Here is an 18,688-nt window from a genome sequence, read left to right on the forward strand (position 1 = left end):
CAATGTCTTCACCCCCATTCAACTTTGTGTTTCCTTAGCATTTGTCTACTATTTCCCCAAGACCTGATTAAGGGCTCCGGCTCTCAATGTTGTTTTTGCTGTTCCTCAGATGCTGCTGACCACTTCAACCATTTAATCTTCCCAAGTTTTCAGACACAATCACGTTCCCATCTGGCTATTGGTGCTTAATTCTTTTACTCTGTCGTTGTTAGATTTTAGAAATCAAGTTGCATAAGAATGTATTGATGAACATCTAACACAGAGGTAGGGTCACAAACACTGCACCACAAAATTGCAATTTCCACTGAATATTTTTTTCGAATAGACATATTAGAATTTCGTCGTTAGATTTTAGAGAACATGTTGCATAACAATGTACTGATGAACATCTATCACAGAGTAGCGCCACAAACACTGCACCAGTAAAATGCAATTGCCACTGTATATTGGAGACAAAGTGAATAGCCCTGAAATTCTAACTATGATCATTCAATTTAAAACCAATTAGTATTTTACTTGAATGGCCAGATTAGAATTTTATTTCTCCCTGGGAATTTTCTTTGAATGAGTTACGATAAAATGTACAAACTTAATGAACCCCTTTTCAGAATCTGAAATGAATGTGATTGCTGTGTTTGCATAATGCTATCAATAATTTATCAGAAAATAAACTCCTCCCAATCAGATTAGAGTTTCTTTTTTCCCTTGGAATTTTCTTTGAATGAGTAATGATAAAATGTACAAACTAAACAAACCCACTTTTCAGAATATGAAGTGAATGTGATTGCATTGTTTGCAACACTGTCTTCACTAATCAGTGATGACCCCCATCTGACTTTATGTTTCCTTAGCATTTGTCTACTATTTCCCCAAGATCATTCCTGATGAAGGCCTCCTGCCCGAAACATCAATTTTCCTGTTGCTCGGATGCTGACCTCCTCAACGATTTCACCTTCCCACGTTTTCAGACACATTCATGTTCCCATCTGGCTATTGGTGCTTAATTCTTTTACTCTGTCATTGTTAGATTTTTGAAATCATGTTACATAAGAATGTACTGATGTACATCTATCACAGAGTAGGGTCACAAACATTGCACCACAAAAATGCAATTGCCACTATATATTTCTTGAATGGCCAGATTAGAATTTCTATTTCTCAAAGAAATGTTCTTTCTCATCATTGATGATGTTCATTTTTACCAGTATAATCCATTTTATTCATACACAGTAATTTCCTGTATTATGTACGGTGGCACATGAGCATTTCATGATATCGACAGTACATAAGATTGACATTCAGCCCATTCTGTGTGTGCTGACTCACTTTGAGAGCAATTTATTTTCTGCCACATCCCCAGCATTCTGAAATGCCCATAGATTTCTTTTCTGTTTGTGTGCTTCCCCATTCCACTCTGAAAGCCCTTCATTTATCTTGCTCCACCACCCTCTTAGATGGTTTATTCGGTTCCTAATCACTTGCTGCATATTCCACATTTTGGTTCCGTTCCAAACCATTTAAAATTTATTAAAGACCCTTCCAATGACATTGTTCCACACTCTCAAACTATTTCATTCTCCTTTCTTTTCAGGCTCCCTAAAATGGATGCATCGTAGACTGGTTACTAAGCCTCCTTTTAATGCACTAAACTGTTTTTTTTTGGCATTGCCTGCAGGAACACCTTGAAGCTGCATTTAGCATGTCTTCCTGAACTGTGCAACAAAACAGTTTCCATCCCCTGGTAGGTGATAAAACCATATTAGGTGATATAGGGCCTAGGTCTAGCTTTACTGTTTCACCACTCCAGATAGGATTCTGTCTTCTTCCCTGACAGTGGCTCCCTCTTCTTTGAATGCAACAATGTCTCCACTTATCAGTGCTGACACCCCATTTGACTTTCTGTTTCCTTAAAATTTGTCTACTATTTCCCCAAGACCACTCAACATTTAACCTTCACTAGTTTTCAGATACATTCATGTTTCTATCCAGATATTGGTGTTTAATTGTTTTACTCTGTCAATGTTAGATTTTAGCAATGAAGTTACATAAAAATATACTGATGAACTTTGAACACAGAGGCAGGGACACAACCACTGCACCACAGAGATGCTGTTGCCACTGTATATATGAAAAAAAGTGAATTGCAATGACATGCTAACTATGATCATTCAATTTATACACAATTAGTATTATTCTCGAATAGCCGGATTAGAATTTTTATTTCCTGGGAGTTTTCTATCGATGAGTAACAATAATATGTACAAATTAAGAGAACGCGCTTTTCAGAATCTGAAATAAATGTATTTTTTGCTATCAATAATTTATCAGAAAATAAACTCCTCCCAATCATATTTGATATCCTTGCATTTCTAATCCTCATGATGTTTCTTTGCAAGGAAATGAAAACATCGTCTAATGTGAGAAGTTCATTCAATCTCATTCTTTGGGTTTTCAAACATCAGTTCTAAGCCTGTCATTTCAATCAAAATATAGTTTATAGATTGTACCTGTAGATTCTGTTGTAGGTGGACCTGAAAGAGAAATGATTTAAATTGTTAATCTGAAAAAATTCTACATTTGAAATTAATTTGTAGAAGAAATGTTCGTTCGCATCTTTGATGATTTTCCTTATTCACGGTATAATCCATTTCATTGACACACTATACTTTCCTGTATCATATATGGTGGCACATGAGTGTTTTGTGATGTCGACACTACAGAATTCAGCCCATTCTGTGTGTGCTGACTCTCTTTGAGAGCAATTTATTTTGTGCCATTCCCCCAGCATTTCTGAAAAGCCCGTAGATATTTTTTCTCTTTGTGTGATTCTCCATTCCACTCTGAAAGCCAATCATGAATCTCCCTGCACCATCCGCTCAGATGGTGTTTTCGGATCCTAATCACTTGCTGCATATTCCACATTCTGGTTCTTTTCCAAGTCAATTGAAATTGATCAAGAACCCTACCATGGTCATTTTTTTCCAAACTCTGTTAACTCATTTCTCTCTCCTTCTCATGCTCCCTAAAACATATGTAGACCTGTTGTTAAAGCCATTTCTATACCACCTAACAAATTTCTTCTGATCTGCACTCCAGAAATTCCTTGTTGTTTCACCTGGCATGCCTTCCTCTGCTCTTCATGAAAGTATTTTCCTTCCTCTGGTGGGTGAAGTTAGTATAGTCAGAGGTATGGGTCAGAGGGCCAGTGCATGTTCATAGTGTTATTGTTTCACCTCTCCAGGTTGGATTCTGTCCTTTGACCCTCATGGTAGCACTTTGTTCTTTCCATATAACAGTATCTTCACTAATCAGTTTTGACACTCCAACTGACTTTTTGTTTGCTTACCATTTCTGTATTGTTTCCTCCTGTTTAGTAATCACCTAATCCTCACTAGTTTTTGGTCATATTCATGTTTTCATCCAGCTATTGTTGCTTAATTCTTTGACACTATGATTGTTAGATTTCGGAAATCAAGTAACATAAGATCCTCCATCACAAAGTTGGGGTAACAACTATTGCATCACAAAAATGCAATTGTCACTGTTTCTTGGTGAACAAGTGATTTCCTATGTAATGCTGACTACTTTTTTCAATCAATACACAATTAGCACATCTCTCGAATGGCTGCTATATTTTTTCCTGGAAGTTTTCATTGGACAAGGAGCAAAACATGTACAAATTAAAAGGACACAATTTTCAGAATCTGAAATGAATGTGATTGCACAGTTTACATAATGCTGTCAATTTTTTATCAGGAAATAGACCCCTTCCAATCACATTTGACATCCTTGCATCTCTAATCTTGATGGTAGCTCTTTGAAGGCAAATGAAACCAACTTCTAACATGAGAAATTCATTCAATCTCATTCTTTGGATTTTCAACCATGATTTCTGAGGCTGATATTTCAATCAAAATATAGTGTATAGATTTTACCTGAAGGACTTAGAATCCCTACAGCCTAACAAGTCCACAGCAACCCTCTAAAGAGTAACCCACCCAGACCCATTGCCCTCCACTTACCCCTGACTAATGCACCCAATCTACACACCCCTGAACATCATGGGCAATTTAGCTTGGCCAATTCACCTAACCTGTACATCTTTGGACTGTGGGAGGAAACCCACGCAGACATGGGAAGGGTGTGCAAACTTCACACTGACAGTTGCCTGGAATGAAATCCAGGTCCCTGATGCTGTGAGGCAGCAGTGCCAACCACTGAGCCACCGTGCCACCCACCCTGACTTGTTGGAGTTTTGCCTAGAAGAGAAATGTTTTAATTTGTTAATCTGAAACTGTTCTGCATTTGGAATTTGATATCAACAGTGCAGAAGATTGACATTCAGCTCATTGTAAGTGTGCTGACTGTTCTCCAAGAGAAATTTATTTTCTGCCATTGCTCCAGCATTTCTACATAGCACTTAGATTTTTCCTATTTGGGTGCTTCCCCATTCTGCTCTGAAAGCTCTTCATTAATCTCCCTCCACTATCCTCTCAGATGGTGTATTCAGATCCTAATCACTTGCTGCATATTCCACATGTTGGTCCTTTTCTAACTCAATTGAAATTTATTAAAGCTCCTTCCATTGTCATTGTTTCCAATCTCGGATAGCTTGTTTCTTCCTCCTTCTCACTGTCCCTTTTTGTTCCACCTGGCACTCCTCCTTGCACTCTTCATAAAACTGGCTTCTATCTACTGGTTGATTATGGTACTATGTTTGGAGAGTTGGGTCAGGACTCCAATGCGTGGCTATAGTTTTACTGATTCACTGTTCCAGGCTGGATTTTGTCCTTTATCCCTGATGGTAGCTCTCTGTTCTTTCAATGCAACAATGTCTTCATTGATCAGTGCTGACACCTCTTGGTTTATGAGATGACTGAAATAACTCCCCAGAGGCCGTCACCACGTCATCCTTTATTTAGGTACAGAGAAAGCTTGACATCAATCCAGCTCCCTCAGAGACAGCTCTCAGATTGAACAGAATCTCTGACACTCCCTTTTTTCATCTGTCAGTAGGGCTCCCTGATTGGACAAGATTAACAGCTCCAATCAGTGAACCCATAATCTATGACGTCCATCTTGCTGACCTTGTTGTAATCACTATATTCCTCTACCTCTGAATCTGAGGTCATAAGTCAGTTCTCATTTTTTGTAATGCCTTCTGGGGTGTTTTAGCACTAGGCCAGGCCCTTCAACTCTGTCTCTGATACAGGTGACGTTTAACGTACAGTAGATTAGATTAAATTCCCTACAGACACTTTGGCCCAACAAGTCCATACAGACCCTCTGAAGAGTAACCTATCCAGACTCATTTCCCTCTGACTAATGCACCTAACACTATGGGTGATTTAACATGGCCAATTCACTTGACCTGCACATCTTTGAAATGTAGGAAGAAACCGGAGCACCTGAAGGAAACCTACGCAGAAAAGGGGAGAATGTGCAAACTCCACAAAGACAGCCACCCGAGGCTGGAATAAAACTTGGATCCCTGGTGCTGTGAGGCAGCAGTAATAATCACTGTGCCACAATGCCGACCCTAAATAGAACCCCTACAGTGTGGAAGCAGGCCATATAGTCCATACCGACCCTCTGAAGACCATCCCACCCCGTTCCTGTAATCTTGGATTTCCCATGACCTCTCTACCTAGCCTGCACATTTTTGGACTGTGGGAGGAAACCCACACAGACACGGTGAGAATGTGTGAACTCCACACATACAGTCGCCTGTGGCTAAAGTCAAACCCATTGTGAGGTAGCAGTGCTAACCACTGAGCCACCAGTAGCTCACCTCTTGCACACAAGCAGCTTGGAAGAAATTCCTCCTCTTCTTCAGGCAGAAGAAACATCGATGCAGCATATGTCCATCTCAGATTCTGAGGTTTCTTCAATGTCTGATGCAAACGGAGGACCCATGGGTTCCGGAAGGGAGTCATTTTGCTCCCACACCATTTGTAAATTTCCAACTTTCAAATAGCTGTTCAGGACAGTCACACCTACCTGAACTTTATATGTCACTGGACCTGATCTCGTGTTGATCCTGCATCTTAGCCATGCAGGACCATTCCTAAATAAATGGTGACCCGGGGTAAACCTTGTAAAATGTTTCTGTTATATGATGAAACATTGCACAGGCTAATGGTTGCCCAAATGGCAGTCTCGTATGTCTCCCCTTATTTCTGGGAATCCTCATCTAACCACAATTGCAAGAATTCATTGCTCATGTCCAGCTTCGTGAAGGATAGCTCCCCGACCAGCCTTACATATAAATCATCTATGCGAGGGATTGGATATTTATCCAGCTGCAAAAAGTGTTTACTGTTTGGTTAAAATCCCCACAAAGGCGAACCAACCTGTTTGACTTCAAAATCCATACAACTGGTGCTGCCCATTCCACAAACTGGATGGTTTGATGTTTCTGTCACTTTCCCACCTTCTGGTTTCTGCATCTACTTTTACCTGGGAGGCAGAATTGTGGAATTGCTTCCTGATCAACATGCAAGGTGTCTTTGGTTCCTTTGATAGTCCCTAGGCCTTTCTGAAAACCTTCTGGATATTTAATTAGGACTTCACTCATTTTCTAATTGAAAAATGTTGAGTCAATCTGTGAATCTTTCTCAACCAATTTCCCCTCATCAAGTTTGGGTCCAAGTCTTTTACTACAATTAGTGGTTATTGAACCAACTGCTTTTTATAAGAGACCGGAACCAAGGTTGTACCCTTGATCGGTCAAAGTTTTCCAGTATTACTTCTCAGTATAGCCAAGGTCTTAAGCAAACTTAAGAGTTGGAGTCTATAGCAAACTTTGTTAAAGATTAGTTCTGCAATCACTGAAACAGCCGTGCTGGTATTAACCTCCATTAAAAGCAGGTGATCATTTAACCCGACGATTATTTTAATTACTTCTGATTTGGATGTTTCTGAGCAATTTGATCCAAATGAGATGTAGGTGGACTTTCCAGGGTGAGCACTCTCCTGAATACTGACCTATGAGTCCTCTTACTCAAATTAAGTCCAATGGATCTCTCTTAACTAAGTCCATCAGCTCTTGAAAGGCTTTAGGGTTTGTTGCCTCAGGGAAAGTTAGGCTCTTAATAACAGAAAAAGCAGTGGGTCTTCAAGCTGTCTGGAGAATTACTCACTGCTTTTCATCTGCCTCAATCTCGTTTGCCCAGAAAACAGTAACACATTCTTTCCACATACTGGGCCTAATCTTTGACAGCGAGATTGAATGAGGCAAGCTTCCCAAATAGTGGCATGATGCCAGAAATGATTCCCCAACTTCAAGATGAATATGCGAACAAATTTCTTCAGGAGCATGCTTTTCTGTCATTGCCACTGAAATAAATCCTCAGAGGCCGGTATCCCCTCACCAAGTCACCCTTTATTTACACATGGAGAGTCATTGACACTGATCCAGCTTCTTCAGAGCCAGCTCTCAGAGTAACAGAACCTCTGACACTCATGTGAATATCTGTCTGCCAGGGCTCCCTGACTGGACAAGATTAACAGTCGCAATCAGGGAACTCATATTCTATGAGATCCCCCTGGGTGACCTCGTTGCAATCACTAATGACCTTGACAGGTGAGGTCCTTTACTGCATCACATTCCTGCCCCATTGGAGCCCAGGTGTTCCTGACTAAGAAAAGGCCTCTTCCTGGATTAGCATGTTCCGAGCCAGGCTTTACCATATCTCCCCTTGCATATAATGTTGCCCCACAAATTGGTGCTTGGCATTGCTGTTTCCAGTGCCTGAGTTGATGCCAGATGGCCCATCCAGTTTAATTCTTTATTTTTTCCTTTCTGGTGGCTTGTTAGTCAAGTTCATGAAATAACTGCCAAAAGACCAACAGATATAGGCTGCTAGTAAGAGCTCTCCAAGAGGTACTTGTCTGGAGAAGTTACTTGCACAGAAAAAACATCAAAACTGTCCTAGAGAGAAAATCTACAGAGAAAACTCAGCAAAGCTGAGTGGTTTTGAAACGTGATTTTTTTTCTGTAAATCATAATCGGGTTTTTTTTTATTAGACTAGTATTGTAGAGGGGAAGGTAAAAGATAGGTTTAAGAGAAAGGAGTTGTAAATAGTTGTTAGTTAATATTCTCTGTTAGACTTTTTAAAAATGTTGTCAATTTTTACTTTAAATAGTGACTTTTGGGGTAGTTCTTTGCCTCTTTAATTTTGACAGATTACAGCATGGGGTGAATCTTTTCTGTGCTGCTGGTTTAAATTAGCAGAGGGGTTTACCCCATGTTGTAACACATATAATTCCAACTTTTCATTGAATTCGCATTTCACCGTCTGCTGCGGTCGGATTCGAATCAGTCCCAAAAGCATTACCTCAGTGTCTGGATTACTAGTCAAGCCGCAATACCAATATTGTTCCTTATCTCCCTTGCAGGCTCACTTTCAATAGAACCAATGCTTACTTTGTGAAATTTTTTTTATTTAACTTTTTAATAGAAACTTTTATAACCTGTTTTTATATACCTGGTCAACTTTCTCTTGTCACTATCTAGATTACGACCTCTCATGATTACTGTTGTGCCTTTCTGTAGTGCCCAAGTGATTAATGAGTTTATGTTGAAGGACAAAAGGAACCACAATATGCCAGTCTGTTGCCCACAGGTGTATCATATGAGTCACCAGTGACTTGTTTGCTAAGGTCATAAATCATGTCCAGTCAAAGACATCCCTGTAGGAGTTTCTCAGCATGGTGTTCTAGGCCCAACGTTTTCTTTAGAGTAGTGCTGGAAAAGCACAACAGGTCAGGCAGCATCCGAAGAGCAGGAAAATCAACATTTTGGGCAAGAGCCCTTCATCAGGAATGGAGGTAGGGAGCCTCCAGGGTGGAGAGATAAATGACGGGGGTGTGTTGGTTGGGGGGGGGGTGGTGGTGCTGGGGGAGAAGGTAGCAAAGAGTACAATAGGTGGATGGGGGTGGGGATGAAGGTGATAGGTCAGAGGGGAGGGTGGAGCGGATAGATGGGAAGGGTGAATGGCAGGTAGGACAGGTCATGAGGACAGTGCTGAGCTGGATGTTAGGAATTGGGGTAACCCGCATTCACCTATCGTACTCTTTGCTACCTTCACCCCAGCCCAGCCCCCACCCCCTGTTTATCCCTCCACCTGGAGGCTCCCTGCCCCCATTCCTGATGAAGGGTTTTTGCCCGGAACATCGATTTTCCTGCTCCTCGGATGCTGCCTGACCTGCTGTGCTTTTCCAGCACCATTCTAATCTAGACTCTGATCTCCAGCATCTGCAGTCCTCACTTCTGCCCAACTGTCTTCAGTCAGTCCATCAATTATTATCCTTCTGCTGTAAGGTTAGAACTGGGAATGTTTGTGCCAATGATTATAAAATTCATGACTCCTTCATTACTGAAGCAGTTTATGTTGAAAAGCATCAAGATCTGGAGAATATTCTGATTTGGCCAGAAAAGGGGAAGCACGTGTATTAATATGAACATATTAGTTATGTATTCGGTAGCAGAAAGTCCTTTTGCAACACAAAATGCCAAGCAATGACAGAGTCTAACCATTGTCCCTTGACATTCAATGATGTTTTCATCAATGATTTCCCCACATCCTGAGGTTACCATTGATCAGAAACTGAACTAGACTAGCTATACAAACACAATGGCTACAAAAGCAGGTCAGAGGCTGGGAATCCTGCAGAGAGTCAATCACTTTCTGATTTTTCAAAGCTTTTCCACCATCTACAAGAGACAATTCAGTAATACGATGCTCTGTCCCTCTGGCCTAGATAAGTTTAACTCCGAAGATACTTAAGAAATTGATACCATCCAGAACAAACATTCAAACCCTCCACCTCTGATAGGCATTACATCCGCAAACATTCAAACCCTCCACCACTGATGCTCAGCTGCAACATTAAGTAGCATTTGCAATGCAGAAATTCACCAAGACTCCTCAGACAGCAACTTCACCCAAATCACTTATCATCCTGAGGTGCAAGTTCCCCTCCTCAAATCACTTATCATCCTGAATTGGAAAAATTATCATCATTCCTTCTCTGTCAAAATCTTAGAATCCTCTCCTGGTATAATAATATATGTATTATGTGTGTACTTACTTCAAATGGACTGCAGCAGTTGGAGAAGGCAGCTTGCCACCATCTTTTCAAGAGCAACTAGGGGTGGGTGATAACTCAGTGGTTAATACTGCTGCCTCCCAGTGCCAGGGACCCGTGTTGGATTTCTACGTTGGGCGACTGTGTGGAGTTTGCACATTCTTCCTTCTGCGTAGGCTTCCTCTCACAATCCAAAGACGTGCAGGTCAGGTAAATTTGCCATACTAAATTGCCCATAGTGTTAGTCAGAGGCTAATGTAGGGAAATAGATCTGGGTGGGTTACTCATTGGAGGGTTGATATGGATTTGTTGGACCAAATGGCCTGTTTCCACACTGTAGGGAGTCTAATCATGTTTTTCACCCATGTCCCATGAATTAATAAAGAAATTTTATAGTTATCCAATCACTTTGCCCTGAAAATGCTAATGGATGCGTCACACCTAACAATATTCTAGTTAGACTGCTGAGATGTCTTAATCAACATCTGAAATGCCTATCTTTGCCACCAGACTGAAATCTGAGCTGGTTGAATCACTTAAATATACAATTATGGAATTCTCGGTAAGTGGCTGTTTGAATCCAGAGGGAGAGCAAGATGTCGGACTGAGTCAATAGCCTGCCTGGACATTCGATCTTGGTCTCCAAGTAGATGACTGCCATGAACCTATGCTTTTCATGCAAGAAGCAACATTTGCTCACTGTCGAAACTGCAATTGGGCTGGTTGTCAGTAACTTATGAACCAGGGTGTCTTGGGTCCGATGGACATCAGCACTTTACAATCTCTCACCATTTAAGAAGTGATCTGAATCTCCATTCCTCTCACAAAAATGAATGATTTAATTACTATCCACAATATATTAAATCTGCCATATTCTTGCCCAGTCACTCAGTCTGTCTAAACCCACTTGAAGCCTTTCCGCATTCTCTCCAACTCACACCCCTGCCATGTTTTGTATTGTTTGCAAACTCGGAAATATTACAATTTTCCTCAGATCCAAATAATTGATAATATAGATTGTGAACAGCTGGGACAGAGCATCGATCCTCACAGCATTCCACTTGCAACAGTCAACCAATATGAGAAAAACCCTTTAATATCTATCAGTGAATACGCTAATGAAAAACATCTTTTTAGTTTTAAATTGAGTTTCAATATGCTGTTCAATCATATTTAGCTTTTGATAACATAGAAATTAACGTATATTTTACTAATCATTGGCTTTAAACCTCTTTTAAAATTTCCTAGTACCAAAAAGATTATTTTAAACCTCAATTTATTATGCTGTTCCTTCAATTTCAGTGTTGTATTGATTGCATTCAGTGTATTTTTGTGGCCCAAAGGAGTTCTTTTCTGTGTTTTACTCAATGTAATTTTGCCACATAAAGCTAGTTGTAAACTGTGAATGTAAGTATGCACGGTTAAAGGGATAGTTGAAAAAGGTATGAGAACAGTTTCGCCGGAGCACGGTTCAGTGGTTTGGTAATCCATTGGAAGAGGAAAAGAAAATGGATCAGAGCTAGAACCAAGTTAAAAAGATTTCAAAGGACCTTTCAGTCAGAAAGACAGGTAAACCATCCTCCTTTAAAATTCATCGGCACAAATTAAAACACTTTCACACCATTTTAAGATGAATTACACAATCTTTAACCTTCAAATAACCAGATAGCTATTAGACAACTTTATTTGTGCCAAGTTATTTAAATAAGATCCAACTACTGTATCATAACAGATTTAAATATAGCACCAGTTACAGTTTCTTGTATATTTATAAGGTAGAATAATTTCTAAGACTTTTATCATTTCATTACTCATTATATTGTCATGGACTAGAACATGAAACATTCTTACATATTTTCATTTGAAACGTTCGCTTCTTACCGGTCCCACATTCAGCATTGTATAAAAGGATAAGAATTCCACAAAGAAGGATATTTCTTAAAGAGTAGGTTGATGTTAGTGAAAACATCTTTCCGCACAATGTACTTTAATTTTCAGCTGAAGACTTGTTTGCTGCACGGCGATAAACGTGACAAAGCTGCTCTTGTCGTGTGGTAAGAACATTAATTTAGATGGGTGCAATAAAATACATCAGCAACATTAATGAACTTTAAACCTTCATACATCACTAATTATATCAGCATGTCATTGGCTTCTATTCAGATGTGATATTATTTTGATAATTACACCTTTATGACACACTGTTCTACTTTATATTGATAATCGAAAACTTGCAAAGGGACAGTGAAAAACGCATCTCAATATAGTACATGAAGAAAGTCTGGAGTGCTAAACCAAGACCAATTCATCCAGAAGTTATTGACGCAAATACAATCTTAAGCTCCTGTATTTTATTTTCATTCTCTATTTACTAACTTGTCTATCCACAGCCTGATACAGCATTTCAGTGAAGCTCAACACAAACACATGGAACAGCACCTTATCATTTGACTTAGCACGTCACAGCCTTCTTGACTCAACTTTGAGCTCAACAACTTTAGATCATAACCTCTGCCACCATCAGGCTCTATATGTTTATTTTGTTCTCTTTTTCTCTTTCCCTCTATGCTGTACTGCCTGTAGATACAGTCCAAGTATCAAGCATAAGATTGTAAATGTACTCAGTTATACCAACTAGACAGGTTGACCTAGCAACACAGGATCTTGTCTCACATGCTTTGGCCTCATATTTTCTGAAACCCATTTTTCTTGCCATCTTTCTCTGTCCTTCTGGTGAGGTGTTGGGGTGAACCAACTTTGAAATTAAGAACTGATGTAGCATACACTGCCATTAGTGAGAGGGAGTTCCAAACATCTAAAGACGTTTGTGTGTAATATCGCTTCTGAATAGTCTTGCCCTAATTCTCAAACTATGTCCCTAGTTCTAGAATCCCCAACTAGTCAAATCAATTTATGTTTATCTACCCCATCTTTTCCTCATGATTTAACCTCTAAAGTCCAGTTATCATTCTTGTAAACCTATGTTGTATTCCCTCCAAGGTGAACATATCATTTCTATGGTGTGATGGCCAGATCTACTCACAGTACCCCAAGTGGGGCCTAAGCAGGGTTTTGTATAACTGTAGCATAATGTTAGCATCCTTATACTCCAGTCCTCTAGATATAACCACCAGCATTCCATTAACTTTCTTGATTACTTTCTGCACCTGTTTGTGGCATGAAAGATCTATTCACATGAATTCCCACGTCTCTTTGAACATCAGCCCTACTTAGCTTCATACCATCAAGAAAGAACACTGAATTATCCTTTTTTGATCCAAAATGGATAACCTCACACTTGTTTACACTGAACTCAATCTGCCATAGTTTTGCCTATTCACTTCATCCATCAATGTCCGTTTGTAATTTTATGCTGTCATCTACAAATATGTTTTCAAGGTTCTATTTCTTTTCTCGTGAAGATGTGGATGGTTGCCATCTACCAGTGATGGTATTGGAAACTATAGAGTACATCATTCAGTACCAAATAATTTTAAAATAATTCTTGGTTACTGGCATTTAGAAATGAATATTTTAACTGGCAAATCAAAGGAACTTAAATGATCCTACCCTTTTCTTTTCTTTGAATGGTTCTTATAGACCAGACCAGATCCCTTCAAAATATATTCAGAAGGTAGTTTAAACCCTCATCTGTTCTTATTTTAAAAGTAAATATGAAGCATGTTCCAGATGCAATTTGACTGGTCAGCTACCAGATTTGAAGCAAAATGCACTTTATTCATACAATATAGTGAAAATACACTAAAAGAAATGAAATTGGCATAATATTGTTCTATTGGAAAACTTAACAGAATATTAGATTAGTTTACTACTAACAGTAACTGTTCTACTGTAGTAATGTCCCACAAACACACCTTTGTCAAAAACCCAGTTCAGAAAAATAGATTGTCTCACAGGCCATTTTCCAGTCCAGGAGGAAAAAAATATCAAGACAAAACTCTGAGAGAGAGAGAGAGAGAGAGAGTAGCAGGGAGAGATGTACTCCAGCTTCAAGAAACAGCAACAACTGCTACTGAAAACTAAAAACTAGAAATCCTGGTTCTGTAGGAGTTTTTCCTACCCATTGAGGTTGTTTCTTTTGTTCCAGCTTAAAAAAATAGACAGCTTGGTACCTCTGCCTTAAAACCTCTCTTCAAAGCAAAAACCAGTACAGAATACATCTCTGAAAGCCATAGTATCATCACACGGTACTCGTCCATGATCGCTGGAGGAGCTTTGCTGCTGCCAGTCCCGAATGCCGGGTGAATGATCCCACTACTGCTGCCACCGAGCTCTAAAGCCAGGAGACCAACCTCGGTGCTGCTGCCCTCGGCCCCGATCACCAAAAGAACATCCTCACTGCTGCCACTTCCTATCACCAGGAGAAGCCACCCACTCTGCATATGGCTCGCTCTTGCTGCTGCGCCAGTGCTGCTGACATGCCCACCACAGAAAAGAAGGAAAAAAGACCAAAAGAAAAGGAAAAATAATGTGAACGAAAAGAGCAGAAGCAAGAGGAAAACAAAGGGAAACAGATGGGAGCAGATGTGGCAAGGAGCTCTCAAGATTCTCAATCTTTCGAGAAGAAATTCTGCCTCATCTCACTTTTAAATGCTGCCCCTTTATTCAAAGATAACCATCCCTGGTTCTAGACTCTACCATGTGAGGATACATCCTCCCAGAATTTCCCTTTTAAACCCTTCAGAATCCTTTATCTTCTTCTAAATTCCAATGAGTGGAATCCCAACATGTTGAAGTTTTGCTCATAATACAATCCTCCTTACCGAGATTATCCTGGTGAACATTTTCTAAACTGCCTCCAATGAAATAATATCTTTCCCAAAGTAAGAGTATTGCTCACAGTACCCCAGATGTGGTCTCACCAGCACTTGCAATAAGACTTCCCTACTCTTATACTCCAATCCCCTTGAAATAAAAATCCAACATTCCATTAGCCTTTTTGATTATCTGCTGCATCTGGGTGTTTCGGGCATAAGTAGTCTCAAATACCCTCATTTTGTTGCAGCTTTTTGTAGTTTTCCTCCTGTGTCCTTTGTCTTTAACTTCTTAGTTCTTCAATTTGTTGCTTTCATAGAAATAATTCATGCCTGTGGTTGTCTGTATTACATCGCTTTTGGATTCGATTTTTTTGTTGTTGACTGTCTTCTAGGAAACAAACAATAAAAGCACAGAGATGTCCTATGGTTCATATACACTTCAAAAAGCACAGCATCTTCTGTGACATATCTTTAATAAATTTATTTTACACTTCATTTTCTGACTTCTCTCCAAAAGATATCTGTTATGCCTTTTCTTCAGATATTCTTCTACATTAATGTTTTAATATTGATATTTAACCTATAACATAGAATCATATTATCATCGAACTTTACAGTGGAGAAAGAAGCCATTTGACCTATCATGTATGTATCGGCTCCCAACAGACCTACCCAGCTAGTTCCACTCTCCAGCCCTATCTCTCTAGCCTTCTATCTTTATCACTTTCAAAGATATATCCAGTTCTCTTCTGAAATCTCCTCTGGGAATCTGCCTCCACCACTCTCCATCAGACAGTGCATTCCGAATCTTAACAATTCTCTGAGTAATAATGTTTTTCTTCATCCTCTTTTGCTACCAATCTTGAAACTTTGCCCCCTAGATACTAACATGCTGAAATAAATCCTTGAAAGCTGGTATCCTATCACCAAGTCACCCTTGGTTTACACATGTTCAATACATAAGCTCAGAGCCAGTCCCTAGAGTGAAGAGAATCCCTGACACTCCTATTTATATCTGTCAGCCAGGACTCACCGATTGATCGGGTAAACAGCCCCAATCTGGGAACTCATGCTAAATGAGACCCACCTGGCCAAGCTTATATACATACCAACTAGTACAAACAGTTCTTTACTTTCTCATAATTTTGAATACTTCAGTAGAGTAGTCCTTAATCTTCTCTACTCCAAAGAATAAGCCCAATTTCTCTAATCTTTCTTTGTACCAAAACTCCTTCATTCCTGTTATCATTTATTACATCTCCTTTGAGGTTTCTCCTTAAACAATATACATAACATCGCATCTATAAATTTCTCAATGACTGAGCCTCCACAACTCTCTGGAGTGGAGAATTCCAAATATTCAGCACCATCCTTATCTCAGGCCTAAATTACTTCATACCCTTTATTCTAAGATGATGTCCACTGGTTTTTGATGCCACAATAACAAGTAATCACGCAAGTGCAGAAGACTTGAAGAAGGAAAATGTTGGTCTTCAATGCAAAGGATTTGAGTACAGGAGAAAGGATGTCTTACTGTAATTATACAGGGCCTTGGTGAGACCATACATAGAGTCTTGTGTGTAGTTTTGGTCTCCTTACATGAGGAAGTATATTATGGCTGTGGAGGAAGTGTAACAAAGCTCTACCAGACTGATTCTTGGATGGCAAGACTAACATGATTCCTGAAGAAGGGCTTATGCCTGAAACGTCGATTCTCCTGTTCCTTGGATGCTGTGCTTTTCCAGCAACCCATTTTCAGCTCTGATCTCCAGCATCTGCAGTCCTCACTTTCTCCTCTAACATTTAGATTTAGATTAGATTAGATCCCCAACAGTTCGGAAACAGGCCCTTTGGCCCAACAAGTCCACACTGACCCTCCAAAGACTAACCCACCCAGACCTGTTTCTTTATGACTAATGCACCTAACACCATGGGCAATTTAGCATGACCAATTCAGCTGACCTGCACATCTTTGGACTGTGGGAGGAAATTGGAGCAGCTGGAGGAAACCCATGCAGACATGGGGAGAATGTGCAAACTCCACACAGACAGTCACCCAAGGCTGGAATCGAACTTGGGTCCTTGGTGCTGTGAGGCAACAGTGCTAACCACTGAACATATGAAGAGAAATTAGATAATTTTGGGGCTTCTTTCCCTGGAGCTTCAGGGACTGAGGGGTGAGCTTATCGAAGTTTAAAAAATCATGAGGGGTATGCATGGAGTGAATAGCCAAGGTATTTTTGCTAGGATAGTGGAGTACAACACTATAGGACATATGTTTAAGGTGAGATGGCAAAGATTCAAAAAGGACCTGTGAGATAATGTTTTCACACAAACAGTGATGCATGTATGGAACAAACTGCCAGAGGAAGTGGTAGAGGTGGATATGGTTACAACATTTAAAAGGCACCTGGATGGGTGTATGAATAGGAAGGGTTTAGAGTGATGTGGGCCAAGTGCTGGCAAATGGGACTAGGTCATATTGGGATATCTGAGGTGAAAAATGTGTTGCTGGAAAAGCGCAGCAGGTCAGGCAGCATCCAAGGAACAGGAGAATCGACGTTTCGGGCATAAGCCCTTCTTCAGGAATGAGGAAGGTGTGCCAAGCAGGCTAAAATAAAAGGTAGGGAGGAGGGACTTGGGGGAAGGGCATTGGGAATCTGATAGGTGGAAGGAGTTAAGGTGAGGGTGATAGGTCGGAGAGGGGTTGGGAGCAGAGAGGTCGGGAAGAAGATTGCAGGTCAAGAAGGCGGTACTGAGAAAAATGTGTTGCTGGAAAAGTGCAGCAGGTCAGGCAGCATCCAAGGAGCAGGAGAATCGATGTTTTGGGCATAAGCCCTTCTTCAGGAATGAGGAAGGTGTGCCAAGCAGGTGCTGCGCTTTTCCAGCAACACATTTTTCAGCTCTGATCTCCAGCATCTGCAGTCCTCACTTTCTCCATATTGGGAAATCTGGCTGGCATGGATGCGCAAGACTGAAGGGTCTGCTTCCATATATGACTCTGACTCTATGACAATAATGAGGTGGAGGATCTCATTGAAACTGAGTAAATGTTAACTGAAATAGTCAGGGAAAATGCAGGAAGTATTTCCTGATTACTGGTCAGTCCATAATCAGGTATCACAGCTTAAGGACGTAGGGTTGGATATTTAGGGTTTATTTGAGGAAAGAACTCTTAACCTGGAGAGTGGTGAGCATTTGGCATTATCTGCCACAGAAATCAGTTGAAGCCTAAACATTGAATGTTTTAGAAGAGTGTGTTAGGTATAATTCTTAGGGCTAAAAGGATCAAAGGATTGGGCAAGGAAGTAGGAACAGGGCATTGAATGATAAGCCATGATTATCTTGAATGACAGAGTAGGCCCAAAGATCTTAATGACATCCTCCTGCTCCTGTTTTCTCTGTTTCTATGTTTCATGCAAAATTTCTGCTCAGTCAACTTAGATGGATTTAATACTGCATTCAGATGTTCAAATCCTTCTCCCACACAGCATCTACTTCCATTACTCTCAAATGGTCATTGGTTCAGGGTAAGACAAACAGAATACTTCAAAGACACCTTTAAGATACTCCTTGAAGCATTCAAGGAGTTAATGCTAATGACTGAGGGGAGTTTGCTACTAATTATTCAGTATGACCATAAACAGTCCATGAAGATGCATCATGGTTTGCGTTGCAACATCTGAATGAGGACACAGAAGGATAGCAGAGAAAGCAAACGAACCTTGCACTCCAGAGACCGTTAAGTCATGGGGCATCTTGTGCCAATGGATTTGTAACTCCAGCTTCAGCCTGTTCAGTCATATGAAGACCTTAT

The 18,688-nt window shown here is 40.2% G+C and overlaps 1 protein-coding gene across 50 annotated transcripts in view; it reads right to left on the reverse strand.

The window, feature by feature from the left end:
* LOC122551665 (mucin-13-like) overlaps positions 1-12,126 on the reverse strand; it is a 93,116-nt gene extending 80,990 nt beyond the window's left edge. For 29 of the 50 annotated variants that reach the window (XM_087989152.1, XM_087989139.1, XM_087989132.1 and 26 more), the window contains exons 1-2: positions 11,975-12,125; positions 2,508-2,531 (exon numbers count right to left, since the gene is read on the reverse strand). In XM_087989152.1, coding sequence (XP_087845278.1) covers positions 2,508-2,531; positions 11,975-12,062 — 112 coding nt within the window. In that variant the 5' untranslated portion in view covers positions 12,063-12,125. Of the gene's footprint in view, positions 1-2,507; positions 2,532-11,974 lie in introns of all 50 variants that reach the window. The other 21 variants (XM_087989169.1, XM_087989172.1, XM_087989166.1 and 18 more) reach the window with 2 other exon arrangements.
* Positions 12,127-18,688: the final 6,562 nt, after the last annotated feature.

This window comes from Chiloscyllium plagiosum, unplaced genomic scaffold, assembly GCF_037043375.1.
Source record: "Chiloscyllium plagiosum isolate Xiang-an unplaced genomic scaffold, Cpla_swu_hap1 HiC_scaffold_7, whole genome shotgun sequence".
Taxonomy (NCBI): Eukaryota; Metazoa; Chordata; class Chondrichthyes; order Orectolobiformes; family Hemiscylliidae; genus Chiloscyllium; species Chiloscyllium plagiosum.